This window comes from Morone saxatilis, unplaced genomic scaffold (assembly GCF_004916995.1).
Source record: "Morone saxatilis isolate NCDOM2014 unplaced genomic scaffold, NCSU_SB_2.0 Contig5, whole genome shotgun sequence".
Taxonomy (NCBI): Eukaryota; Metazoa; Chordata; class Actinopteri; family Moronidae; genus Morone; species Morone saxatilis.
The window spans coordinates 3,124,892-3,152,443 of record NW_023340095.1 but is presented as its reverse complement, the minus strand read 5'-3'; the positions used below and the strand labels follow the sequence as shown (position 1 = coordinate 3,152,443).

General features: G+C 41.9%; 2 protein-coding genes across 2 annotated transcripts in view; both read left to right on the top strand.

Annotated features, from left to right (window-relative positions):
• hecw2a (HECT, C2 and WW domain containing E3 ubiquitin protein ligase 2a) overlaps nt 1-26,669 on the top strand; it is a 30,162-nt gene extending 3,493 nt beyond the window's left edge. The window contains exons 2-29 of the mRNA XM_035677072.1: nt 1,510-1,617; nt 1,883-1,977; nt 2,569-2,635; nt 3,784-3,953; nt 4,091-4,230; nt 4,738-4,838; nt 4,923-5,767; nt 7,062-7,362; nt 7,492-7,584; nt 8,424-8,574; nt 9,276-9,382; nt 9,646-9,770; nt 10,423-10,608; nt 10,784-10,918; nt 12,084-12,186; nt 12,271-12,367; nt 12,572-12,655; nt 13,289-13,371; nt 14,187-14,307; nt 14,460-14,573; nt 15,144-15,296; nt 16,646-16,744; nt 17,486-17,615; nt 17,730-17,876; nt 19,493-19,607; nt 21,089-21,174; nt 21,794-21,906; nt 23,178-26,669. Coding sequence (XP_035532965.1) covers nt 1,510-1,617; nt 1,883-1,977; nt 2,569-2,635; nt 3,784-3,953; nt 4,091-4,230; nt 4,738-4,838; nt 4,923-5,767; nt 7,062-7,362; nt 7,492-7,584; nt 8,424-8,574; nt 9,276-9,382; nt 9,646-9,770; nt 10,423-10,608; nt 10,784-10,918; nt 12,084-12,186; nt 12,271-12,367; nt 12,572-12,655; nt 13,289-13,371; nt 14,187-14,307; nt 14,460-14,573; nt 15,144-15,296; nt 16,646-16,744; nt 17,486-17,615; nt 17,730-17,876; nt 19,493-19,607; nt 21,089-21,174; nt 21,794-21,906; nt 23,178-23,289 — 4,181 coding nt within the window. The 3' untranslated portion in view covers nt 23,290-26,669. The remainder of the gene's footprint in view (nt 1-1,509; nt 1,618-1,882; nt 1,978-2,568; nt 2,636-3,783; nt 3,954-4,090; nt 4,231-4,737; nt 4,839-4,922; nt 5,768-7,061; nt 7,363-7,491; nt 7,585-8,423; nt 8,575-9,275; nt 9,383-9,645; nt 9,771-10,422; nt 10,609-10,783; nt 10,919-12,083; nt 12,187-12,270; nt 12,368-12,571; nt 12,656-13,288; nt 13,372-14,186; nt 14,308-14,459; nt 14,574-15,143; nt 15,297-16,645; nt 16,745-17,485; nt 17,616-17,729; nt 17,877-19,492; nt 19,608-21,088; nt 21,175-21,793; nt 21,907-23,177) is intronic.
• stk17b (serine/threonine kinase 17b (apoptosis-inducing)) overlaps nt 24,593-27,552 on the top strand; it is an 8,511-nt gene continuing 5,551 nt past the window's right edge. The window contains 1 exon segment of the mRNA XM_035676739.1: nt 24,593-24,703. Coding sequence (XP_035532632.1) covers nt 24,593-24,703 — 111 coding nt within the window.

The following is a 27,552-nucleotide window of genomic DNA, read 5'->3' as shown; positions in this document are numbered from 1 at the left end:
TAGGTGGCTCAGTTTGAGGAAAATTTTTTACACAAAGCTTATAAAGTTATAAACTGGAGGTGTGAAGTTTGAAAAATGTGAGTGTTTACCAGGGAGGGAGAAATTATGTTGGAGGCATTGTGGGAAATGTAGTATCCAGTGTATTTGGAGCTCGACTTATATGAGATCTCAATCTATGTTTCTATTTTGACCTTTTTCTGGCACATGAGGGTCTCTAGTGCAATACTGCTGTAAGTCACTGCAGGAACACTTTAAATAAACACATTTTATCTTCCATCTTCATCTAGACATATGGAGTAAACCACACGACATATTGTTAGACATACGGCTATGTTTTGCTAGACTGGATTTGTTCTGTTAAATGTCAATGTGATTTTTACTTCTGGACCAGAAAACAGAAGTTCTGGTTTCACTTCAGCTCTCTGTAGTGTCATTTTATTTTATCTAATGTTACATATTAAAAAAACAGCTCCTGGAGACTGTCCTGGAGAATATAATTAATGATTTAAAAGAAGAAGAGATCACCATAAGTTTGCCTTTTCCCTGTCACGATGGGTACATAACATTCTCCGGTGAAGCAAAAAATGGAAATCGTCTCTTTACACCAGATAATTACTGTTTTAATACAGTGACGGTCGGAGGAAGATTACAGCCTGTGATGTATTGTGTGAGTAATGGATAATGGATTTCTAAAAACAATGGCTGTCTTTGACTTCCGAGAGGTCAGACAAACCTGCAGTACAACAGACAGTAGTAGATACTGGACACCATGCAGCTATTTTATAAAAGCAGTGTAGTTCCTGTAATTCTTTCTTTAAATCAAACAATTAGTTATATTTGTGATGACCTCCAGGACTTAACTCGTCTAGATTATCTGACCAAACTCTCCCTTGGAGGTGAGAATGCTGTGTGGGAGAAAGAGATAGTGTAAACTGCTGGTGCCAGGCGGGGCGTCAGGTCACTTCATATCGATCATAAGGCCGCCAGGACTTCATTACCTGCTCCAGGGTCTTATACCCCAGAGGGGCTACCGCTTTCCTCGACTAAGCAGACATTCAATGATAAGCAACTTCCCCTTCAAACACACACACACACACGTACACAGCACACACTCCCTCCCTCGACTCTCTCCACCAGTCAGCTGAGTTTGGTGCTTCATTAATCTGTGTGCGAAAGTGCTACGTACAGCGGAATTCCCCCTCCCTGTTTTTAACTCAGAGGAAGTTTGCAGTTTGTCCTTCTGGTTAGAGGTTGTAGGGAGGCTATTTTGGGAATGGATTTCACTGATTAAAGGCAAACTTTTTGTTTTGGAAGACAGAGTCCGCAGACTAAACACGCTGAGCGACGGAACAGATGCGGCTTTGTTGCAGTTTTTCAAAGCAAGAGCAAGGATCCAGAGCATGAACGCTGTCATCTGTTTAATTTTACATTCTTTGGTTTGAAATCAGACACTGCAATAGCTTGATATGATCTAACCTAAGAATTAACACACGTTCCCCTCTTGTCCAGATGAAACTAGTCCGTCCAACGTGTGGGACTGTAAGAACCGAGGGGTGAATGGCACCCAGAAGGGTCAGATCGTTTGGAGGTTGGAGCCCGGGCCCTACTTTATGGAGCGTAAGTTACCGAAGGCACTCATACAGTGAGATTCCATTTCATTGTTGTTAATTGTCTGAAATAAAAGGTAAAAGGTTGTTTAAAATTTTGTGTTTAAACTCATATGACTTCATGTAACAAGTATATTCACCATGTATTTAGAATTAAGACCACATTACATATTCAAAACACAGTCTGCAGTACAACTCAGTTTTGTGGCCAACAATAGGCAGATAATGTTTCCATTGATTCCACGTCCCATAACTCTTTGCTGCTTCCTCTGCAGCCGAGACCAAGATCTGTTTCAAGTACTACCATGGAGTGAGCGGAGCCCTGAGAGCCACGACCCCCTGCATCACCGTGAAGAACCCCGCAGTCCTGGTCTGTGTCAGTGGGTTTGAGAGTCTCAGGTTTAGCTCTGTCATTACGGTTAAAATTAGGCATCACACCAAAGTAATTATAATTAGTTTGGGTTATTTTTGGATTAGAGTTTTGACTCTGTCTGCATCCTGGATGTGAAAGTCACCTGCTAAAAGAGCAGGGCATTCATGAGCACTGTTGCTTGAAAGTGTGGTTGATTATTACATTAAAGGGTTGATATGACAAGGAGGATATATGAATATGTGTTGGATTCTTTGAAAAATGGTGAGAATTATTAGGTTTCTGTCTAGACCTGCTCTATATGAAAACTGAGATAACTTCTGTTATGATCTGGCCCTATACAAATAAAACTGAATTTAATTAAATGGAAAACTTATCAGTAGTCCTGTAAAGTACACATGATTTGTAAATAATGAAGCCTTGTGGTGTTTCAGGCAGAGACATAATACCATGTTTCACACAATCCACTCAATTGACGGACAAATACTGTAAATTTAATTCCCTCCACCTCCAAAGTTTTCTCCTGTATTGGCTTTTAAATTGAAGTGAATTGTGTGTCACCCTGGTGTGACGTTGTCTGTTCTCTCTCAGGTGGAGGGGCTTTCAGAGCAGGTGGGCGTTGAACATCCACGCAAACTGATCAGCTTTACTTTGACAGGTGAGTTGAGCGGTGTACATGTTGGAAAGCGGTTTTGGCTGGTGTTATAAAATGCATGTTTCAGTCACTCGGTTTGTCATGTAATCATTCTCTGTGACAAATCAAAGAAAATCTGGAAGTGGAGTCAATAACTTTAAGTAAATTTAACAAAGCCCTCAAAAACAAAGCCATAGTAATGAAATCTTCTCCCTGTGTTTGTCTTACAGTCCTTAGAGGGAAAGCTAGAATAAACTTTAAAAGCTGCTTTCAGGAAACAGTGGTTTTGGAATTTAAAGAGGTGCCTTCCTGACAGAGGACGACAGGGAATGCGAGAAGTCTGTGGGGGATTTTTTAAAACAGGTTTACGGGAAAACACCAGTATATCTGTACAGCTTGTTTCAATTATCCATGTGGTAAAAAAACAATTCAAATTTGTTCCAAATAAAAACATGAATAAACCAGGAAAGAGTTTTATGATGCAGTTATGGAAGTTACTGGCCAAAGTAATGGGTGATCCCTCATTTTGGGTGTTTATGGGCTCCAGGGGCAGACAAAAAACAGATTATAATGAGGAATAACACGACAACAGAGAGCTTCTCACCTGAAGCACTTTATTCTGTTTGTCATTATACATCTGCAGAGGAGGTTTTCTACTAAAAGACAACTTAAGAGTAGGTTAGCGTGGCTCTAAGGATGTCGGTCACTCGGTTCGACAGTCGCTTGGATGACCACATTGGTTCAGACTGAAAGGTTGTGACAAGTATTGCATGGATTTCCACAAAACGTAGTATTGATATTCATGGTTCTATTTGATGGATGGCACAGACATTAATGATCCTCACATGATGAATTGTAATCATTTTGGTGATCACCTGACTTTTCATATAGCCATCATCAGATCAAAATTCAAATTTGTCTTATACTTTGGTTTATGGCCAACTACCTTCAGCCTCAGTTGTACTTTGTGTTTACTGCTAATCAGCAAACGTTAGCATGCTATGGCGCCAAATTAAGATGAACATGGTAAACATTATAACCCTAAGCATCAGCAAGTCTAGTTGTAGACTTTAAATCTTGTTAACGCAAGAAGAAAGCATTAGTCTTTTACTTTCCTCAGTATTTAACCTTTATTTCTTCACCAGTCTGCTTTTACTGATGCTTTGTTGCAGATCTGCGAGCCACAGGCTTAAAGAAAGGCATGTTTTTCAATCCGGACCCGTACCTGAAGATGTCCATCCACCCAGGGAAAAGAAGCGTCTTCCCCATCTTCAGCCACCACGGACAGGAACGACGATCAGCCATCATCGCTAACACCACCAACCCTGTTTGGCATGGAGAGGTGACGTTTGGGCTTTTGTACCCTACAGTACCCCACTACACTGAGCATGTTTTTTACATGCACACACATTCATTTTCAAAGACTATATGTACACAATTGATTACATGTTGACTGTATATGTTCTTGTCTCCCTGCAGAAATACACATTTGTAGCACTAATGACGGACATCCTGTACATCGAGGTGAAGGACAAGTTTGCAAAAAGTCGACCGATCATCAAACGCTTCCTCGGTCAGCTCACTATCCCTGTCCAGCGGCTTATTGAAAAAATACCAGGGTAGGTGACAAACACACGCAGTTCACCTACTCAAAGAACATAATTTATGTAACAAAAGAAATTCACTTGCTGATGTCGCAGTAGCAAACCTTTTGTTTGACCAGAAACAGACATAATATTGCTATCACTCACCACCAGACTCCAGAGACAAAAACCTTTTACCTTGCCCCAAAGTGGACAGAAACAACATAAACTCACCAAAAACTTTGTTAGTTTTTTCATTGTTCCAGCAATCACCAGCTATGGGTTGGTCAAAGTAAATGCTCAATTTATTTTGATTGAGAATTTTATTTTCAACATGTAAAAGCCAGCAAAAACACTAAAAATGTACAGTTGTAGATAAGAAAAACAATAGTTTCAGTTGCTCTCCTCAGTTGCAGTGACGTCATTCTCTGCAGAGGACTCAACAACGTCTTTACGTAGCAAATAGTTGTTTGCTGCTATATTCATTTATTAATGTCACATATATCATGGTGTTGGTATATCTGCTTTTGTTTGACTGTCCAGAGTCCAGCCCGTGAGTTTCCCCCTGTGTCGGCGCCTTCCCACTGAACACGTAAGCGGCCAGTTGCAGTTCAAAGTGGAGCTCACCTCGACCGGGCCGGATGGTAAACCTGACTTTAAATTGTATTTTAAGTCTTTGCCACTACTTTACATTTGTCTTTCTCAACCACCTGTCCTGCCTACTGTAGGTGCCTCTCCTGATTCTATCATTGGCATGTCGTCATTGAATGGAGCTCCAGGGACTCCATCCGATGATGAGGACCTGCCCCATCATCTTCCAGGAGTGGTCTCTGGAGGACCTTCTCCTACTGGCTCTCAAAGCATGTGGGAAGGTGGCGCCATGGCCTTCCCAGAGAAGGACCTGTCTCTTGTTGGAGCAGAGGGTAGATTTCTCGGGGCTGAAAGCCTATCAGGCCATCAAATGCTTCAGAGGTCGCTCATTGAGGGCCTGGATGCTATTGAGGCCCCCAAAGGCCCCGGTGAAAGACCCCTGGGTGCGGCCTCCCCTAAACTGCGCTCCAGTTTCCCCACACACACAAGGCTCAGCGCCATGTTGCACATCGATTCAGACGAGGACGAGGACAGGTCTGGGGCCAATGACATCACTCCGGTGCCGCTGTCACCGCTGCTGATGAATGGACAACCTCCAGATGTCAGCGGCCCCGATGAAGACGACCCATTTCCTGAGATCCAGCTGGAGCCTGAGCAGCTGGAGCCCTCGGTGCTGGAGGAGGAGCCCGAGGGTGCGGTTGGCGGGACAGACAACGTGCCCCCTGACGCAGAGGTGGCCCTGGAGATGGCGGCAGGTCTGGACTTAGATGATATTTTGGAGCCAGACGTCTTCTCCGAAGTGGACGAGGCTCCTTTCACAGAGGCTGTGTCCCATAATGCTGTGTCAGTGGGGGGAGAAGTGCATGAGGAAGGAAGGGGGGCTGGCGAGGACTCAGAGATTGACACTTGCTCCATGGCAACAGCCCCGCAGACGGCCTTTTCATCATCAGAGAGCTGTCCAATCACACTGACTACTGCGGTGGTGAGTTAATTATCTCTATATGGTCACGACCTGAGATTCAGCTCTCTGTTCACGTGTATTACTACAAAACCACAAGTGTCCCTTATAGGGCTGCAACTAAGCATTATTTGTAGGTGTTTAATGCTTAAATCACCAATCTGACAATATTTTTATGACAATTTTTACAGCCATATAAATAAAATAAGTAAATAGTCCGTTTCAATGAACTAGAAACAGCTACTGTTGGATATTTTGCTTGATAAGTGAAATTAAAAAAAAAGAAAAATTATAAAAACATATTTTAATAATCAATAAATTAACAAATTATTCAACACTACTGTTTGAGTATATGTTTCACACACAAATCATGTGAATCATATGTGTTCAGGTCTTCAGAGTTTAGGACTTAAATAATAATCTAAACTTTAAAAATAACAATTATGTTTAGTTTTCTACTGTGTATTATAACTATATTTCTTACACCTCTTAAATTCAAGAGGGCCTTACAACCCCCTGTGAAGCTTAGGTGACCCCTGCTGGGGGTCCCAACCCCCAGATTGGGAACCACTGACTTAAACTAATAAAGGTTTATTGTGTAAAATTTGCAAGTAAACACCACAGTCTGCTCAGACGGTCTTCAGTATGTCTACGCTCTGGTTATGTATCCTAATAATATTTTGCTTTTGTCAAATATCATCGTACCACTTCTTTCATTTTCTTTATCTTTGAGTGTAGTCACAGTCCACTCTGCTGTGGCTGAGTGTCATTACTGTCCTCACAGTGCACACATTATACTCAGCAGCAGTCTCCGCTGGGTCCTAAACCCAGCTGGGTTGGTGTCACACTGCACCATAACACTCCACTGCAGCACCATCGTGCAGTACATTATAAGGTTGGTAAATACATAATACATATTCAGTTAGTTGGGGAATATTTTGCCTTTTGTCTGACTTGTCTTGTACCAGTAGCGATTTTCTAGAAACATGACATGAGTGGGAACCAGTGATCTGTTCTTCATGAGATTTTTAGGCTCTAAGATTGTTTCCTTTTACTTGTCACGCCAACGCACCAATGCATATTATTTGCATGAACTCGAATGTTTCTCCTCTTTCTTTTGTTGCCTTGGTGATGGAGCCAATTGCTGCCTCACGTTGTGAACCATTGGGGTTGACTTCCTGTACTTCTCATATATTTTGTAGGAGTGAATGTCTTGCATATTAATGTATATGTGATTCACATTCACTTCAGCAGGAAACACTTTTTTTTTAATACATCCTCACCTATAATGATTATCATTTTGTGGGATATTTTGTAGGAAGCGGAGGAGGGAGCGGAGACAGCAATAGATCCAGGGGGAGATGTAGTTTCCGGCACCCCACCAACCAATCAGGCTGTAGACGATGAAGGGGGCGGGCAGGTTGCTGTCACTGAGGCTGAAGGAGAAGCTGCCCCAGCCAGCGAGCATGCAGAGGTGGAAGATATCAGTGTGAGGAGGCTGAGTCTGCAGGCTGCCGGGGGCGTGGCGGCAGAACCGGAAGGGGAGGAGACAAAACCACCTGAGGGGGCGGGCTCTGTGGATTCTGAGCAAGTCACCACAGAAACAGATGGAGAGGAAGGTAGTTAGTCGGCTTTTTACAGTCCAAAAGGTGTCTCTCCTGCTTAAAAGTTAAACTGAACCACAGTGCCACTATTCATTCATCATATTAAAACAAAATTCCCCCTCTGAATTTGTTTTCTGTGTTCAGGTTCTCATGTCAACGGCCATCCTGTACGTTCGCTTCCTTCTGTGCGCCATGACATCCACCGATACCAGCGTGTGGACGAGCCTCTGCCTCCCAGTGAGTGTGTGTGTCTGCATGCTCCGTATTGTCTATTGTAGCAGTGTGTCTTTGTGTGTGTACACGTGTCCGTGTCTCACTGATTGACTCTAATTAAAACTACAAATCCTGGACCACAGATGGATCCCAAATGACCCAAAGAATAGTTATGAATAACAGCAATTTCTCACTGTAAAAGGTGAAGAAACACCAAAAAAAAGGTGTGAATAAATTGTCCTTTCTCTTTAGTCACACTAGTGGAGCTTCAGGGATGTCTTCCGGTCCACCAATGGCACTGAAATATCTTGATAATTGCAAAAATGATCCCCAGAGGATAAATTCTAATAACTTTGGTGATCCTGCGACCTTTCATCTAGTGCCACAGTGAAGAGAATTGTAATAACTGTTGATTCTCTAACTTTTCCTCGAGCACAAAGGTCAAAATTTCAATTTGGTTTATCACTTAATACCCCAAAAACTAATGGTATTCCCATCAGCCTCGGCTGTATGCTGTGTTTAATGCTAAATAGCAAATGTTAGCATGCTTACACACTAACATGGTAAACATTAAACCTTCTGAGCATGCTAACATTCTCATTTTGAAGATGTATCTTGTTAATGCTAATTTTGACACAGAATGCACTAATATAGTCTATGAAATGAGATATATAATAAAATATTTCTTGTCATAGATGACATAAAAGTGAAGTATGAAGTCTTATAACAGCCTGGAGTTGTATTTTTATTATAATTCAGTGGTTGATGTCATTAACTGTTGGCTAGGAGATGCTGTATTTGTACTGTTATGTTCCCCGGAGGCATTAAACTCTACTGTGTATCACTTATGAATTGCCTCTCAGACTGGGAGGCTCGGATCGACAGCCACGGGAGGATCTTCTTCGTGGACCACGTGAACAGAACCACCACGTGGCAGCGTCCCACCGGACCTCCTGCCCCGCAGGGCCTGACCCGCTCCAACTCCATTCAGCAGATGGAGCAACTCAACCGCAGGTAGGCTTTGTAAAGAGAACTGTACTGCAATGACCATCGTGTTATTATGAATTATTATCTAGAAGGACAAGTATATATTATATCTTACTAAACCAGGGGTTGTCATCATGTCAGTTTCAGTGGCTTTTAACAGACTAGAGAACCAAAACAAAATGTCTCCTCACAGACCTATTTTTTCTGTTATGAGTTCTCTTTTAATGGGACTTGCCTGTGGGTTTCTTTTTCTTTCTCTTTGTCTTGAGGTTTTTCTACTAATGTAACCTCGAATAAACAAAGATTTATAAAGGCTTTCAGCAGGGAAAGTCAGGCAGGCAAAAATTCCTTTGCTTTAGATGCCTCAGTTGTTGATTTGACTTTTAGAGAAATTACTTAAACATATAATATGTAATATTTCCACATTAAAATGTCTAAAAATGCTAGGTTGGTGTTATATATTTTCTTGAGACGAGATATGTCGGATACGTCAGGAAGGAACGTTAATAAAAGGTTACATCATTACCTCCTCCGTGAATATCACGTCAGATTTCTATCATCAGTGGTGTGTAAAACTAGACTCCCATGATGCCACACTACTTCAGGAGTGAGACTCCTTGAAGACATGACATTAAATCCTGTGTGTTTTAATACATAGTGCACAATTCAAAACACATCCTTTACTAAAATAATGGAGAACTGCACTTCATCTCAACGCTCTATCACAGGTACCAGAGCATCAGGAGGACCATAACCAACAGCGATCGGGCAGAGGAAGCCCCGGTTGACCTGCTTCCTGAACCAGAAAGTGAACTGATGCCTCACTCCATTTCAGGCTAGTTTCAGTAAAAACAGACAAATTAGAGGTTTCATTTACAAGAGCTTTGTGTTCATTTTGCCCATTCAGTGACTCACCTCTTGAGAATGATTCATCTCTTGAAATACTATGGTGCACCACCAGTCTGAGAGAGTTATTATTTAAAACACAATGATCTCAGAGTGGCCGCAGTCTTATTTCCTGACACATATTGTTGGATATGTAATGCTGCTTTTGTTATCGTCTCCAGGTTTGACTGGTGTTTGTTGATTTTGTTGCAGAATACCGACGAGACAGTGCAGTCGCTCACTCCAGCGGGCGCTCGCGTCTCTCGCTGCTGCTCCAGTCACCCAGCGCCAAGTTCCTGTGCAGCCCCGACTTCTTCACCGTGCTGCATTCTAACCCTGTCAGTCTGAACACCTTTCACCTCGTTCTCCTTTTACATAAATCTATGTATTGTCTACATACAAGCAAAATGCAAACTCATGACATGCTTGCATTTTTCTGTCCTATCATTTAAAGTTAAATACTATAAAGGCTAAATTCACACTAATCACGAAACAAATCAAACTTACCTCCAGTTGTACCCGGCTGTGCTGATAGTTTATGTGCATGGTGGGCTTAAAGGGGCAGATGCAGAAGAAACTGAGCACACGCAGTAGAAACAAAATGACCATTGTTATATCTAACTAGGGGTGGTGTTGAATACATTACATTAGATTTAGTTTGTTGTTTGGTATTTAGGTGAATTGATCCTTTAAGACATTGCTTTATTTGTCATTTTTTAGATAAAAATGACAAATGCTCAAATCTTAGTTTAATAAAAACTCAAACTCAGTCTCCAGCTCAATGTAGACAATATGACTGTGATCAATACAGGCTGCACTCCTTTGTTTTATGTAGTTATGATTTTTCCAAAACAGTGAATATAAAAAGATTAAAACTTTAGATTCTGTTACTTGAGCAAAGGGACATTTAAACACCTTTAACAAATTGAGTGAATGAACTGAAAATGTGCCTCCTGTCCCTCTCTGATCTCTGATCACCTCTCTGCCCAGAGTGCCTACCGCATGTTTACGAGCAACACCTGCCTGAAGCACATGATCAGTAAGGTGCGTCGGGACGCTCATTACTTTGAGCGCTACCAGCACAACCGCGACCTCGTCACCTTCCTCAACATGTTCTCCAACAAGCAGCTGGAGCTTCCCCGGGGCTGGGAGATGAAGCACGACCATACTGGGAAGGTGTGTGTGTGTCTGACCCTTAACCTTTGACTTTTGACCTGGGATTACCCCAACCCTGAAGGTCATGTGTATCCATTGACTGTAATATCTGCTCCAGTAGGCTCTTTTATAATCTCTACGTGTTTCTGTGTACACATAGTGCTTGACTGTGGGTTCTTTGCATCTCGATCCTCAGCCCTTCTTTGTGGATCACAACTGTCGGTCCACGACCTTCATCGACCCACGGCTTCCCCTCCAGAGTTCTCGCTCCACCGGGCTGCTGGCCCACCGCCAGCACCTGAGCCGCCAGCGCAGCCACAGTGCCGGGGAGGTGAGAGACTAGCAGCCACTGCACCACTTGTCACCTGGAGTCAACTTAAAGGCTAGCAGAGACACTGCGATGTTTATAGAGGCCAGTTTGAAGGAGAAAAATGCTTCATGAGTTTCTGCATTATGGGCACAAGCAGGGTCCCTGTGGAGGAGCAATGACATCAGTGCTACTTGGATTGCAAGTCAGCGGGAGAAAGTTAATTTTAGTTAATTTTTACCTTTTTTGAGTGCAATGAATCAACTTATTTCAGGACTAAAACAGCAAATCCAGCTGTCTTTGACTTAGTCCTAGATGTCTTACTGTATCACAGGGATGACAAATCTTCATAGACACGCTGTATATCAAATAATTGATCCTTCTCATGTTGATATAATGAGAGACAGATGCACCATTGCTCTCATCTTGTTTCCTCTCATCTCTTTCAAAGCTCTTCTGCACGCAGGAATGACAAGCATCAGTTATTGTCAAATTAGTAGCTATACGTTCGTATGAGTACTATAAACACCAGGGGTCATAGTGAACATGATAGATGGCTTTTATTGCCTCCTTAATCCATAGAAGCTGCAACATCATTGGGTTCAATTATCAGGCTAAGGTAATGGATTTTGGAAAGGTCTTCTGTTTGGAAAAAAAAAACTGTGCAGTGCATACTAATGCAGAAAGCACTTGAATACCCTCAGTGAGGAAGAGGGCATTAAAGTGCTTTCTGGAATATCAGAAAATAATATTTTTTGCCATAACTTTTTAAACAATGTACAGGATTACCTATAGTTTGTCTTCAAGGTTTGGCTTTCTGATACAGTACAGTGAGTGTGGACTAGAATCCTGGTTATGATCAGGTTTTTGAAGTATTTAATGCATGTAAACATCCTGTCCTGGATAAGGCCTTATCCTGGTTTTGAGAAACCTGGATACTGTAGCATATAAACACCTGATGCAGATTTCTGAACTTTCACTGTGCTCAAATACCAAACAAATACAATACTGGAATTAACTGACCTAAATGGCAGCTTGGGAAATGATAAACTTATGTACTTTATGTGGTTTGTGATGGAAAACCAGAAACATTAGAAATGTGGAACAGGTGAGAACAGGTGTGACCAGCAGGTGAATTGGTCTCAGAACTAGGATGCGACCTGAACTGTAGTGCTTTCTTTTGTCACAGGTAGTGGACGACTCACGCCAAACCAACCCGCCCGTCATGCCCCGCCCCTCCAGCACCTTCAGCGGCTCCAGTCGAAGTCAGTACCAAGATGTGGTGCCTGTGGGTAAGTCAGGCAGAGTGGAGTGTGCACATGAAAACATTAACACACGAGTCACAGATATAAATGCACTTTCCTAATCTTCTCCAGCCTACAATGACAAGATAGTGGCGTTTCTACGGCAACCCAACATCGTTGAGATCCTGCAGGAAAGGCAACCCGAGCTCGCCAGGAACCACTCGCTCAAGTATGTCTCTGTTTTCCCTCCCTTCTTCCTCTGGTCTTTCATCGCTTCCCTTTTTCTCTCCCCCTCTCTAGCCTTGCTTGCCTCCATTATCATCATCATCAGTCACCCTGAACACACAGTTAACCTTTAATCCTAATGGATTGTGTCAGTTTAGCCCCTAATGTGTGTGTGTGTGTGCGTGTATGTGTGTATGTGTGTGTGCAGGGAGAAGGTGCAGTTTATTCGCAGTGAGGGAGTCAGTGGGCTGGCTCGTCTCTCCAGCGACGCTGACCTCGTCATGCTGCTGAGGTGAGTCCTGTGTGTGTGTGTGTCGGGGTGGGGGGCTGGTTATTGATCACTTCTGAAAATTTAATTAGAACCAATGGGCTCCACCACTTCCAGGAATACAAGTCTAATTCCCATTTTATCCACCTATGCTAATGCTTTGCTGTTGTATGCGGTGGTAGAATTTAACTAGGTACATTTACTCAAGTACTGTACCTCAGTACAAATTAGAGGTAGTAGAGCTACATTTTAATTAAATTCAATTAAATCTCAGGACACTTTTCCATTACAGCAGGTCTAGACTGTACTCCTTATATATATATATATGTATACCTCAAGCAATCCCCGGCTTTATGCAACGTCTACTCTGCTACATCTCAGAGACAAATATTGTATCCGTAGATTAAAGTACCCAACAGTATATAACGCAGTTAAATTAAAAGCTCAATCTTAAACATCTACAGCAGTAAAATGCAACAGCAGTGATATTAATCCAAAAACATCATATATAATAACAAAAGGCTGACAGGAACCATTTTTAAGCACGAGTACTTTTACTTTTTAGTACATTTTGCTGATAATACTTCTTCCACCACTGCTTATATGTCTGTTCCTTTCTGATTGTGTTCTGTGTGTGTCCGTCTCTCTCGTCTCCAGCTTATTTGAGGAGGAGGTGATGTCATACGTGCCGCCGTTACTCCACCCGAATTACTGCCTCTCCTCTCCGCAGAGCTCCCCCGGTAGGTTCTCCGTCTCCCTCGGTGCAGTCGTGGTGACGCAGACACAAAGTTTATTAAAGCCTTTATTAAATTCTTACCTTTGTTATTAAATATCACACCTTCCGCCATGAGGTTTGGTTTACATTACATACTAAATAAAATAGGATATTCCATTGTCTTATTAAATAAAAGAAGCCATGCACTGTGTACCTTCGTATATAACAGAGGTTGGTGTCAGGCTAACATAAAACAAAGCATAAGACATGAACCCTAACCTCTACATACATACAAATACTGTTCTTAAAGTCCTTAAATGATACATTATTGTGCAAGTGTACAACAGATTTTACAACAGACAAAACTGAAACAAAACGTAATAAAAACAACTTATCCTGTCTACTACAATAGTTAGTTGGTGAGGGTTAGATGTGTCCTGGATGTAGCTGACATGCAAACACGCACATCTTATTGTTGTTTTTGTTGACAGGTGAAGAGATGTGTTTTTATTGGAGAGATGAACAACAATACACAGAGGTATTGTTGTTCATCTATCCAATAAATGATATTTATAACAATCCAAGATTAACCTGCATACAGTACTTCCCATTCTGGGATTCCAATTCTTCCTCATCCCTTCAGGCTTTAGCTGATTTCCGCTCCGGATCATTAAAATTTCATTTTGTCTCAATCTCCCTGTCTCTGTTATCCTTTTTTTTCTCTTACCAGTCTGTCTGTGACTCATTTCTTTGTTCAGTGGTCTGTTGTGCCTGATGCCTGATTTTCATTGTCCATTTTCTCTCTGTCCCCCCTCACTCTCTCTCTTATTTATATCTCAGGCACCCAGCGAGCCAACGCCCGCGCTCCGGCTCCCTACAAGCGAGATTTTGAGGCTAAACTGAGGAACTTCTATCGAAAGCTGGAGAGCAAGGGTTACGGACAGGGGCCAGGAAAAGTCAAGTAGGTTGAAACCCTACAATTGAGAGAGATTTATGTAGGAACTGTCTAAATTAACATGTAACGGTTCAGAAAAACAGCCAGTATGAACCCAAAAGCACATCAGGTCTAACACTGCTGGATCTCTGTGTGTGTGTGTGTGTGTGTGCTCCCAGGCTCATCATACGCAGGGACCACCTCCTGGAGGACGCCTTTAACCAGATCATGTGTTACTCCCGTAAAGACCTACAGAGGAGTAAACTTTACGTCAGCTTTGTGGGCGAGGACGGGTGAGAAAGCCGCATTTCACTCTCAGTTCGCCTCCTTATCATGCTTCAGACAGTGCGAGTGTGAAATGTGTGTATTTGCAAAGTGTAATTGATCCAGGGGAGTTTTGCTGAGCATTCGTTCTTATCTTAAGTTTCAAAATGTACAATTACACACACATCTGATAACAGCCCAGTAAATCCACATTCTTCTGGTGAGTGAGAGCAAGTGGGAGGAAAAATAACTACTACTGAAGAATATTTTAACCTTAATACTTAGAGTTACTGTAAACACACCTCGGTAGGGAGATGATTGGCAGCAGCTCTACTGTGTTATTACATTGTGTGAATGACTGATAATATATCCTCTGCTAGCAGTTAACTGTTTAATCCTGCATGTTTCTGCAGCAAATGCACAAGAACCGATGATTGTGGGGGTGTATCTTTGCTGATGTAACCACCAGTTCTCCAGATTTCTCTTCACCAGAATCCAATAATATACATTGTTCCTTTAAGTGCTTTATGTGATTGCACAGTAGCTGATTCACTCTTCCTACTGACATACATATGTGTTATAATGTGTGATGATTGCAGGCTGGACTACAGCGGACCCTCCAGAGAGTTTTTCTTCCTGGTATCCAGAGAGCTGTTTAACCCGTACTACGGCCTGTTTGAATATTCAGCCAATGACACGTACACGGTCCAGATCAGCCCCATGTCGGCCTTTGTAGACAACCACCACGAATGGTGAGGTTTCCATATACGTATGTGTCTATGTACTGTATCTGCAGTCTGTCTGTGTGTACTGTGTGTTTGTTTAAGTTACTGCTCTGCTGGCTGTAGTGTTCATCCTGTCTGCTCTGACTGCTCTGTGCCGATCCCAAAATAGAAGTGTTTTGTGGGGTGCTGTGTGGAAAATTTGGATCACCAGTCAGTTTTGCCTCTTTGCCTCAGTGACACTTGGTTGCACAGATGAAGTGATAGATGATAGCCGTTTAGCTGGCATTTTGAGGCAATCAGCATCGGCCGATAAAAATAAAATGGGGAAAATGGGAAAGGTGGTGAAAAAGTTAGTTTCCAGTCGTGCACTATAACTCTGATGCATCCAGCTGTAAACTAAATTTCCTCCCATCTAAAACAACATGCTACTGGCTAAGATAACCATATAGATTAGATTGTAATGCTATCTCCAACCACTAGAGAAATGCATGGTTGGATAGATGGATGACAGACATTGCGAGGACAAAGCTGTGGCAATTTATCAAACTGAGGGAGTCAAGCAAAAACAATGTGGTCTTGTACCAGTACAGATCTTTGATTCTGACATTAGGGAAACACTTCTGCCAATATACGACTAGAAAAGGCGATCTTTACACAGTGTGGAAAGTGGGTGGGAACATGCACGGCTCCTCTCTTCGCTCGGTTTAGTTCACGGGTTTTAACAAAAGTCTACAAATCTCCAGTAACTTCTGAATTTTAGGCATTCGAAATGTATTAAAATGTCTTAAATATGATTTTGACATGTCTCAAAAATGGATTGGATTAATATAAACAACGTAACTTGTATTTTTAAGATGATCATGCTGTAACAACTGCAAAATGAAACCAATTTTCCTTTATATCCTTTATGCTTTTTTTGTCATATAATAAGTCTTAAATTGCATTTGTAATGGTCAAAAGCATTAAATTTAACCTTTCTAAAGATGCAGAAACCCTGCAGTTGGTCTCTACTGCCGACCTCAGCACTGTTCTGACTCGATGCATTGTTCTCACAGTAAATCTTGGGGGATTTTATTTATTGTGAGAAACAGTGTCACCATCTGGTGCATCCTCAGTTGGAAAGTGAACTTCAAATTTCACTTAAGCCTGCTAAATGCTACACACACGTCAACATGTACACACAAGCAAACTAATGTCCACAGTGTGTATGCATCCGCGGAGAGAAGATCTAAAATATGTTTACTATGTTTTGCTGTTTCTGTCAACATCTGAACCCCTTCGATCTGGCACTCAAAGCTCTTGATCCGAAGGGGACTGCTCAATCCAGTTCTGATGCTGAAGCCTGCGTTCACCTGTGCTTTCTGTGCTGTGTGCAGGTTTCGCTTCAGTGGGCGTATCCTAGGCCTGGCTCTCGTCCATCAGTACCTGCTGGATGCCTTCTTTACACGACCCTTCTACAAGGGGCTTCTTCGCATGTAAGTCCCTCAGCCTGCTTCCCTCCCTGACTTTTCATTCCATACCAGCCTGCGGGGCACCAGCACTTCCAATCAGATCCCCCTCACTAACTCCACGGAGGCCGTGCTGAGAATATGAGTGTTTCAGTCAGATCCTCTCAGCCAGCAGCTGGCTGGGTTTCCTATCAGTGGGAGCACCGTCCTTATTAATAGCTTTGTCCAAACAACCTAAAACCCTGCCAAATGTCCACTAAGGACAGATGTTTATGTAATAATAAGGGTTCTTAACCTCTTCAGCCACATGGAGCTTTTCTTGGCTCCACTATTATTGTGCAGACAAGCATTTATCAAAAAAACAGGAATGTATTTTACATTCTAAGAAAAACAAAAAACAGCCTAAAATTCAAAAGGTTAAAGGTACATTTAGGGGAAAGATGATCAAAACGATAGCTTTAGATGAATTAGTATGTGTGTTTTGCCTTCTACTTTAATTTATTATCTGTGTGCTCCTGTAAGCATCTCACATCCCTCATAACTGCGATGGTACATCTCCAGGGGTTTATGCTGTTACGTGATAAATTTAAGCAAACATATTGTCTTGTGACACGGTGTGTTATATTTTACTACTGTTTGGAGAAAGCTATCTTAGGCTTTTATACATCGGGCAATTAACCTTTGCCCTCCCTCCTTACAATCAGCTATGGTTTATGAGTAGGGCAACCCATCAATACCTTGTTGACCTCCTCTGCCTGTGTCATGCAGCCCATGTGACCTGAGCGACCTGGAGTTCCTGGACGAGGAGTTCCACCAGAGCCTGCAATGGATGAAGGACAACGACATCGAAGACATGCTGGACCTCACCTTCACCGTCAATGAGGAGGTCTTCGGACAGGTGGGCGGGGTTTGTTCAGTTTGTGACCGCAGTCACAAACTGGCAAAAATAAATCTGCAAAAATAAATCTGCATTTAAGATTAACATCCTCCATGTCTGCATGTGCTTCTGCAGATTACAGAGAGAGAGCTGAAGCCAGGCGGGGCTGGTATCCCTGTGTCAGAGAAGAACAAAAAGGAGTACATTGAGCGCATGGTCAAGTGGCGTATAGAAAGAGGAGTGGCCCAGCAGACGGAGAGCCTGGTCCGAGGTTTCTATGAGGTACAGCATTTAACATCGGTGCTCTGAGCCCCTCTTTAAGGGGCAATAAGTAAGATTTTTCTTCTTTACAGCACATAATGACTATAATATACGCTATGATCAATACCAATGACGCAGGCTGGTTGCGTCATTGCATCGGGACTGAAGGCCCCAGAAGCATCCTTCCACCCACACTCCGACTGACATCTGCCATTTTCAGTGACAGTGCTTTGAGCAAGCAACTGGTGTCATAATACATTTTACTGGGAAGGCTAAAAACAGTTATGATGAAGCCAAATGACAAAGCAGCAATGCATTTCAGTGAACTGCATCATGACTTATTAGCTCTTCACCAGACATCTGTGGTACCTGCTCACCATGGAAATGTAGGAGCTAGACATAGGGCATAGATCAGCCTTTCGCAAAGTTTTTATGCAGCGAACCACCTCAGAAATATGAGGCTCTCCGAGTACCACCGTCATGACCCACAATAAAATACAGCAGTATAGGCCGTCCTTATTCATCCATAGACAGTTTACACAGGAGGGAGGTCTATTTTTTATTTTATTCCTAATAAGAAGATTATTTATTGTTGACTGTTGTTGAATCCTGAACGAAACTGGTTCAATAATTTGGTAGAAAACAGGTTCTCCTGGTCCACATTTGACCTCTGCTTACTATCTTGCCGTCACATTTGAGCTCGTAACTCATTATGGATGTATGCATGCGCTTTGTGCATTGAGCGGGCTTATGGAAACACATGTAAATTAATTATAATGACCAAATATCCTGGAAAATGTTATTCATATTTTAGCCTGGGCTGTGGCCAAATTACTGTTACAGTTAGAGGTAAACTGTAGTCAGTTCAGAATGCGGAAAGGTCAGCTGTGGTGAGAACAACCAGAAGATGACCACCAATGGATGACCACTGTGTTTGAGCAGGTGCTGTCCTGTATTGTCATGAAAAAACTCCTGGGAAATGTACTCTTAAAAAGCTATTGCATGCCTGTTATGACTCCAGTGAATGCAGTGAACATACAGTAGTTGTATAACAAACACAGTGTCTGCGTGGGACTCGTTCCTACCTGGAATGTCTGCAGCGGTCTGTTCAAGCTCTAAATTATGACAGATAAACGTGTGTGTATTCCTCTGAAATATTTGCACAAGTGAGAAGGCCTTCCAGTTTATAACTATATAAGATGGATGTTGACATCTGAAGGCCCACAGTCCTTCATGCTGTGGGAGCTCCACATGACAAAGTGAACCAAGAGTGGGCTGTAATCTGGACTGATGCTCATATTCAGCTTTTTCTTATGTGTTTTCATTACTGGTACAAACTCAACCCCCGTTTAAGTCCCTTGCGTGGCAGGATGACAGATTACCGGGTCTTTGTGGGCTACATGTGTCAGTGTGAGTTTACAAGCCTTGGTTTGCTAAACAAATCAAATCCAACATTTAGTGTAAACAAACTGATGGAAACTTTTCCCACAATTATCCGACTGCCATCAGTGTCTCCACAGTGCTTGTGTGAGTGCTCTGAAATCCCTCAAATAACCTGACGTATGTGGGAAGTCTGTGATAAAGGCTGTGCCATATGTGATGCCATGTGTTCATCCGTCTCTTTGTGTGTTTGTTAGGTGGTGGATGTGCGACTGGTGTCTGTGTTTGACGCCAGGGAGCTGGAGCTTGTGATTGCAGGCACTGCGGAGATCGACCTGGCAGACTGGAGGAACAACACGGAGTACAGAGGAGGTATGTAAAGCTGCAGGGAAGCAACGAGGCAACGGAGCGGGGGACGCAGGTGAAAATGTGGCAACGTGGAGAAAACCTGCAAAGTTAAATGCATACACTGGCTCATTTTCAGTCCACAACCTGAAGCCGCAAAGGTGCAACCACTAATGGACCCTGAGTTTTGAGCAGAAGGCCATTCTGAGGATTAAACCTGGCAATCTCCACATTAGCTGTAAATAGGACTGCACAATTAATCAAAATATAATTGATATAATATGGCTACGTGCAATGTCCAAATTGCAGAAGGTGCAATATTTTAATAAAGGTTAAACATTATAATGAAGTACTGTAGCACTACAAACCTTGTTCTCTACAGAGAACATGTTTGTTTGGTGCTGAATAGCTCAACAAATGTCACATTATCATGATTTTAATGATTTATTCAGTGAAAATGAAAAATGTGATGCTAAAATGATGATTCACACTAATGGTGAAACATTTTGCAATTGCAGTATTTGACCTTGCAGCCAATGTGTCCCCTGAATGTGAGAGCTTGGTCTTAACCTTAAGTTAGTCTTAAACTGACCACCAGCAAAATTACTTTTCTAAAGGAATGCTGAGGTTTTCCTTACACTAATATATATATATATATATATATATAATTCAGTAAATACAGATACAAAATGAAGTTTAAACAAGTAAAGACAACAAAGGATCTGTTCCCAATCTGCTCAGTATGCTTGTAAAAGCAAAGAAATGTCAGCTAAACCTCTCCAAACAATGTCAGAAATGTGGCTGCTAAGGAACAGATGGAGCCCCTCTGAATTGTTTCCAGAGACACAAAACCGCATCCATCCAGTGGACACGAGGGGTAACTTACTTCTGCAACATCTAGTCCTAAATGTAGCATGAACAGAGTTTAGATGTTTCCGATGAGAACGTTCAGAGTTCAAACTAAAGTCTGGATTTTTAAAATTAAAATCAATGAATTTTCTGTCAGTTAATTTAAAAAGGTAAAAATGATTCCCTATTATTATTATTAGTTTTGAGAACTAATTTCTTTATCTATCTAACTACTGTAATGTACTGTATAATGAGCACTTGAAACTTTAGGGAGTTATTGCTATTTAATTATTGTAATATATATTGTGTACAGTACAAGGATGCAAGCACCAGTGTCCAAACCATTTGTGAGAGATCACATTAAAAGGCTTTTCAGGGTCTGGCCAATACAGTTGAAAAGCCGCCAGCAGCGAGGAGACAGGAGAACTCAAACTGACAATCGGCCGTGACTCAGTGTGAGGCTCTTTTAATAGAGGAATCGACTCAGATGGACAAAACAGCTCCGGCCATTAAACATTAAACAGCAGAGCCCGTTCAAAAAAAATGTGGAGAAAAAGTGAGATGGGAGTTGGAGGAAGAGCGGTGATGAACTGGGGGGGACAGAGGCTTTATTTGTTATTCATCTGACTCATGCACCATCATCATTTATCTCCCCGCAGGTTACCATGACAACCACATAGTGATTCGCTGGTTCTGGGCTGCTGTGGAGAGGTTCAACAATGAGCAGAGGCTGAGGCTGCTGCAGGTATGGCACGTGGGTGACCGCATGCACACGGGCTGCCCCCGTGTGGAGGCCGGGTGCCCTGCAGGCGCCGCAGAGTCGTGCTTCACACTGCAGAAAGATCTTACTTTTATCAGTCTTTTATGTAACAAGATTATACAATTTTCTGTTTAATGTTGAAATATGTAGAAGTAAAAATATTGATGTCATAAATAATAACTATGTTTTAGGACGGTGGTTCCCAGCCTGGGGGTCTGGACTCCTACTAGGGGTCGCCAAAGTTTCATAGGCCTGTATTTCAGCATTTGGTTCACTTCTGTGAGGAAAAGTAAATTGTCTAATAAGTGTCAGAGACAAGAAAACACTGGCTAAGTAAGTCTGTATGATTGTTAAAAATTGTAAAAAAAAACAAAAAAACACATAAAACAGACAATAATCTGCTCAAAATTCATCCAAATCACTCGTTTTACACAAACGTACAGTTTTTACAGTTACTGAGTTCACTGTTTGTGTTCATTGTTTTGAATATAATATATATAATCGATAAAATATGTCACCTAAGATCACAGAAAAGGTTGGGAACCACTGATTTAGGATGCTGCTTTCAAACTATTCTTGACTTTAATGGGCTTCTTCTCTCTAGTTCGTGACAGGCACCTCCAGTATTCCCTACGAGGGATTTGCCTCTCTACGGGGCAGTAACGGACCCCGCAGGTTCTGTGTGGAGAAATGGGGGAAAATCACCTCCTTACCCAGGTAGGATGTCTAACGGGACCACTACGTAGCCTTTAGGGCCTGCACAAAATGAACAGGGTTGTGTATTTTGTCTTTTTGCTGGAGGGAGGAAAAAGGCCTTTTGTTTGTCTTTCTCACCCCACATTTATATTTCATATCAGCCTTTCCTTGCAATATGAAATATTGATTATTACAAACAAGATTAAACAGTTAGGAATATTGTCCTTAGTGTGCGCAATAGGCCATAGAGGTGTGTTTAGCAATATGCACAACAATCCTTTCTCTTTCTCTGGGCTTTCCTTTCACATTCAGTTAACTAATGGAATCAATATGTCACGTTTAAAAAACATAGAAAACACTCAATCTTTATGCATCTAAATGTTCTCTCTACCAATATTCCCACCTGTGGTTTATTATTAAAGTTTGTACAAAATCGAATAATACAAGTCAGACGTCCTATCCGTAAGACATTGTCTCATCTAATTTCTTTTCTTTCTTTATTATTTGTAATGTGGAGCTGTCACCATGTTAAATATCAATTGCTAATTACACTTATTACAATATGTGCATTGGTGGCTATTGTGAAAGTGTGTAAATGACATTCTTTTGTTAACATATTAACGTAAATTCGGTTGTTTTAGAATTTTAATTTTTTAATTGTTATGTGTTTTTGATACACATTTTTTCCAGAATACAGGAACACCTGGCACATTTTGTATATATTATGGAGGCAGATTCCAGTTAAATATAAAAAAAACAGAAAACAAAAACAAAACAACAACAGAGGGCATTTTAACATGAAGCCAGAACTGGTCCCAGGGAGACACACCTTCCTCTTGTTCACCACCTATTCTATGCTGCTTCCACCATTAACCTGTTCTTTCAGTTCTGGATCTTGGTTTTGTTCCAGTGACTTAAAATAACCTGACAGCCCGCAATAACAACAGAAAATGCACATAGTTTAAATTCTTAAAGCTGTGATTATTCCCCACTGCAATAATTTTGTACCATTACTTACCAAACCTGATAAACACAGTATATCAGCAGAACCCTGCTGGCCTAAAGATACAGCTGATTCATTTCTTTTGACACATAATATGTTCTAAAAAAAGATAACATCCTCAACACCAAAAACCTCAACAACAACATACAAACACAACACAACACTGTCCCTAGCTGTGGTTAATGAAATCATGCCATCATGTGTCATTTTTCTATATATATTTTAAGGCTGAGCTCTCACAGATGAGTCATATTGATCTGTTAATCTGTCACTGTGTGTGTCTCCATAGGGCTCACACTTGCTTTAATCGTCTGGACCTCCCACCTTACCCCTCCTTCTCCATGCTGTACGAGAAGCTGGTTACTGCTGTAGAGGAAACGAGCACGTTCGGGTTGGAGTAGCCTCATATCAGCTCACACCCAGGTTTCACTTGGGCGAGCGAAGCATCTGGAAATCCACCTTTCCCACCATAGGACAGACATGGAAAATAAAACTAATATCCTCAAAAGGCAACTAACCCCCCACCCCCCTCTCCTGTGGATAACTGCTGTTTTTTCTGACTGGCTTTTCGTCACTCAGCACGCAGGCTTCGCTCCGATTCTCTGCCTTTCTCTCACGTATCTAGTGGAAGCGGATCGAGCGATCACCTTCTGGAGGAAAGGCGGGGAATCGGAGGATGGTTGGAAAAGCTGTATCGTACTATTTCTTGTTTTCATGGTTTGTTCACTGAGCCACATGTGTGCTTTATCTCTTCAGTTAATGGCCTTGTTTAATGGATTTTTAGCACCTCCCTTAATCCTCCTCCACCACTTCCTTTCCTCTTCCTCTAACCTGCACCTCAGAGACAGCTGCTCAAAAACCACTAAGCTCCCTTCTCCCTCTCTGGACCTCTAAACTGTGTCCTTTTCTGCACTGGGGGTGCAACGTTATGAACTATAGTACACACACACACACACACACACATTTCACCTTTGCACAAAACACACACAAACATTTTTGTTTTTATTGATGGTGCAAACCAGTGTGTCCCCCAAGATTTTTTTTTATCAGCATGGAAAGATGTGACATTTTAGACTTACAGCTGGATGTTGGCTGGTCCTCCTTGCCTGTCTGAGAGCAGGGGATACACTAGTGTGCACACATACACACTCAAACAGATAAACGTACACACAAATTACATAAAACCAGTTGTTTCAGGACTGAAAGTACACTTGTTTTCACAGTTTTGATTCCTGAATAAGCTGGACAGTGAGTCACAAATCATCAGTGACATTCACGGACAGTGTCATAGACCCATTGTGATAATGACGGCAGGTGCTGGTCAGGACTGTTAGCCTCAATACTGCGACATCGGAGCTCTTACACAGGCACGAAAGGTAAAGACACATCTGAGACACGCAGCCCTTGCATATACTCAACATGGACACCCAGTATCACACACACAGACACGTATTACAGCATTAGCCTCGATGCTGTGGGTGCACTTCCTTCTGATGCACTCACTCCAGACTACAGACATATTTACTGACACACTTCAGTGAAACAGAAGTGCAGGGTTCCTGTCTTTCAAACACACATTTATCCCGAGCAATACATGCATTTTCAGATGACGTCCGCTCATCAGTATGACACAGAACGTCCTCCTCACAGATGATATCGCCTCCCACCCTTTGAAAGTGATGAATGTACCAAATAAGTGACTGAATGTATGAACCTCAAGCAACTCTGTTCGGCCCCCTGAGGAAGATTTCCAGCAGGCTGAAGAGGAAAACGCGGAAGATGGAAGTGGAGGGAAAGGAAATCAAACGTGACACGGTTGCTTGAGGAATGGGGACGCGCTTCACTCGATGTGGACACCGGATTTAGGCCTTGTTAGCTGACAGACACGAGCCTGGTGTCGCCCAGGTGCCTGGTCAGGCTGCAGTGGTGGGATCTTTTTAGTGCCTCTTGGGTTTTTCCTGACCATAAAGTGAAATGTTATAAGGGAAGCTGTTTTATTTCCTTGTAAAAAAAACTAATTGACCAGATCCACGTGTCTCACAAATCAAAGATGGTGAAAGTTAAGTGGCTGAGGTTAGACACAGATATCAACACAAGGGGGCAGTAAGGTGTGCTGTCATTACTATGACAAGTTCAAAAGCAAAGAACCAGTGATTTTCTCCTTCCTGAATGACCTGACCTAGTGAGATTATGATGTTGTCAGGAACAAGCACCGGCCTTTAGGGCTGTATGGGTATTGTATTTTAGAACTTTTGGCATACACGTCCATGCCAGACAATAGTTTTGTCTTGAAAGCATGTGATAAAACATTTCTCTTAACTCTGTAAGTGCACGACCCAAACCCTGAGGACCCTTTCACTAAGTCTCTCACACACTTTCTTACATGCACACACACACACACACACACACACAGACAAACACACAAACATACTCGTTTTCTATGGGGTGCATGCAAGATTACACCTACTGTACAGAGTCCTGTTGGAGCTAGACCACAGGGGCTGGAATAGTGCTAGAGAGCCCCACATGTGATGCAAGATGTGGAGGCAGACTTTCGTATCTCAGCCCCCCCTCCCCCCTCCCAGTTCCAATACTGCATGCGGGATCTTCCCGGTCAGCTCTGTGAGCTGTGCTGGGGCAGAAACCCCTAGATGGCGTTGTGTTATAGCTCGATATTGCATGCTGAAATAGTGCAACACACTGTCCTTACTAGCTTTTTTTGCATGAGGATATTGCTATCCATTCAGAAAAAGGGGTGAGGGAGCTGGTTAAGTTGTGTCACTTTGGTTGTGGCGCTCACTTGAGGCATGCGGCCTTATGCTTACCTGGCACTGTCATACCTTGAGTGTTAAGCTCATGGGAACAGGGTGTAGGAAATAGGTGCTTTAGTCACTTAGTTTTAGCTCTGGGAATGGACAACGTGTGAATGCAATAGTTTGTTTTCTCTATGACAGTGTATTGGCGAGTATCTCGGCAGCATGTTTCAAAAATGTTGTTACTTTCACATGTGCGTGTCTGCCTATCTTAGTAATAGGTCGAAGGTTATGGTTCATTGCTCATGAATCAGTGATGAATCAATAGGGCTGTTTTGATTTTGTGAAACGTGAGAGCACATGTTTGTGTATCATGTGTGCGGTCCTGTTTGTCTCTTTGTATATAAATGTATATGTATGTCTGTCCTGTTGTGTGTATAAATATATATTTTGCACCGAATGTACCAAAGGTTTGGGGCTTGCAAAGTCAACCATTAGGCCTGCTTTCTCTATTTCAGTCCAACAAACACGTCCCACTTCTGGCTTCTGCCAAATTCCTACAGAGCATCACCTCATGTTTGCTTGAGGGGCAGATTCGTGGCATGAGCAACAACGCTTCACGTTAGGATATACATTCACATTTTCCATAACGAGGCTTTTCTGCTGCAGAAGACTGGTAAGATCTATTACTTGCTTCACATCCAAATGAATACAGTTGCACCTCTCGTCTTTCCTAGTACATCTTCTGACAGGACCCGGCTCCGGTTTTCAGAATTCCACTCTATGCAAAGCTCCTGTATGTGTGTCTCCATTTCACCCCAATGATTGTAATAAAAGAGAACAAATGACAAATTTTGATTAATGATACATGACCTTTATTTATCTTTTACAAGAGTTTTGAACCAGTTCAACTAGTAGATAACAACATGTATTATCTTTATAGTAGCCTACGATATAAAAATCAGTTCATCATGAAGTACCTCGCCTTGATTAAACACTCCAAAGTCCTGACCTTCTGCAACCAAATAAAGCAAACCCTTGAAGACAATGTGGAGAAAAATATACCTAAAAAATATCAAACTATCCCAATACATACCTAATTGTCATTGCATGGTGCTATAAGAAGTTGCAGTCTTTCTGCGGTCTTTGCAGAGGTCAGTGCCCTCCAGATGCTTTACCAGATGTTAATAAATGTACCTGTGCACAGTGGACAGATTTACGTGGAAGCTCATTTAGAAAAAACTAGATGGAAAAGTCAGAAATGATGAAAATAAAAAATACTCACGGTAAGTTACAATTATAACAGTTTAAAAGTTTAGGACTTTTGGTGCAGTAGTTTACCTTTTAATAAGTCATCCTTTTTAGATGTTGAGTCAAATATTGAATTAAAATATTGACCTACCATGAGTATTTTTTATATTTGTCATTTCTTGAACCTTCATCCATTTCTTATTCGTTGAACTGTCTTCAGAGTAAACAATCACAGGTTAAACCGGTGGCTCCCAACCTTTCTCCTTAAGGGACCCCTGACTCAGTGACACTGAGTGATATTCATAATAAACTGTACAACAAACCCAAACAATGAACTCAGTAACTGCAAGAAGATTGTGTAAAAAGAGTGATTTGGATTCATTTTAAGCAGATTATTTCCTGTTTAGGGGACTTTTTATACAATTCTGTCCGTATATATATATATTTAAACAATCACACAGACGTAATAGACTTATTTCTTGACACATTGGTGTATTTTCTGGTCCCTGACCCTTGTTCTAACAATTTACTTACTTCACAGAAGTGAACCAAATGCTGAGATATTTTCACTCCTTAAAATCAAGAAGGTCTAGCAACACCCCCGTGTCTTTGGCGAGCTCAAGCTGACCACATTGAGAACCACATTGGGAACCACATTGA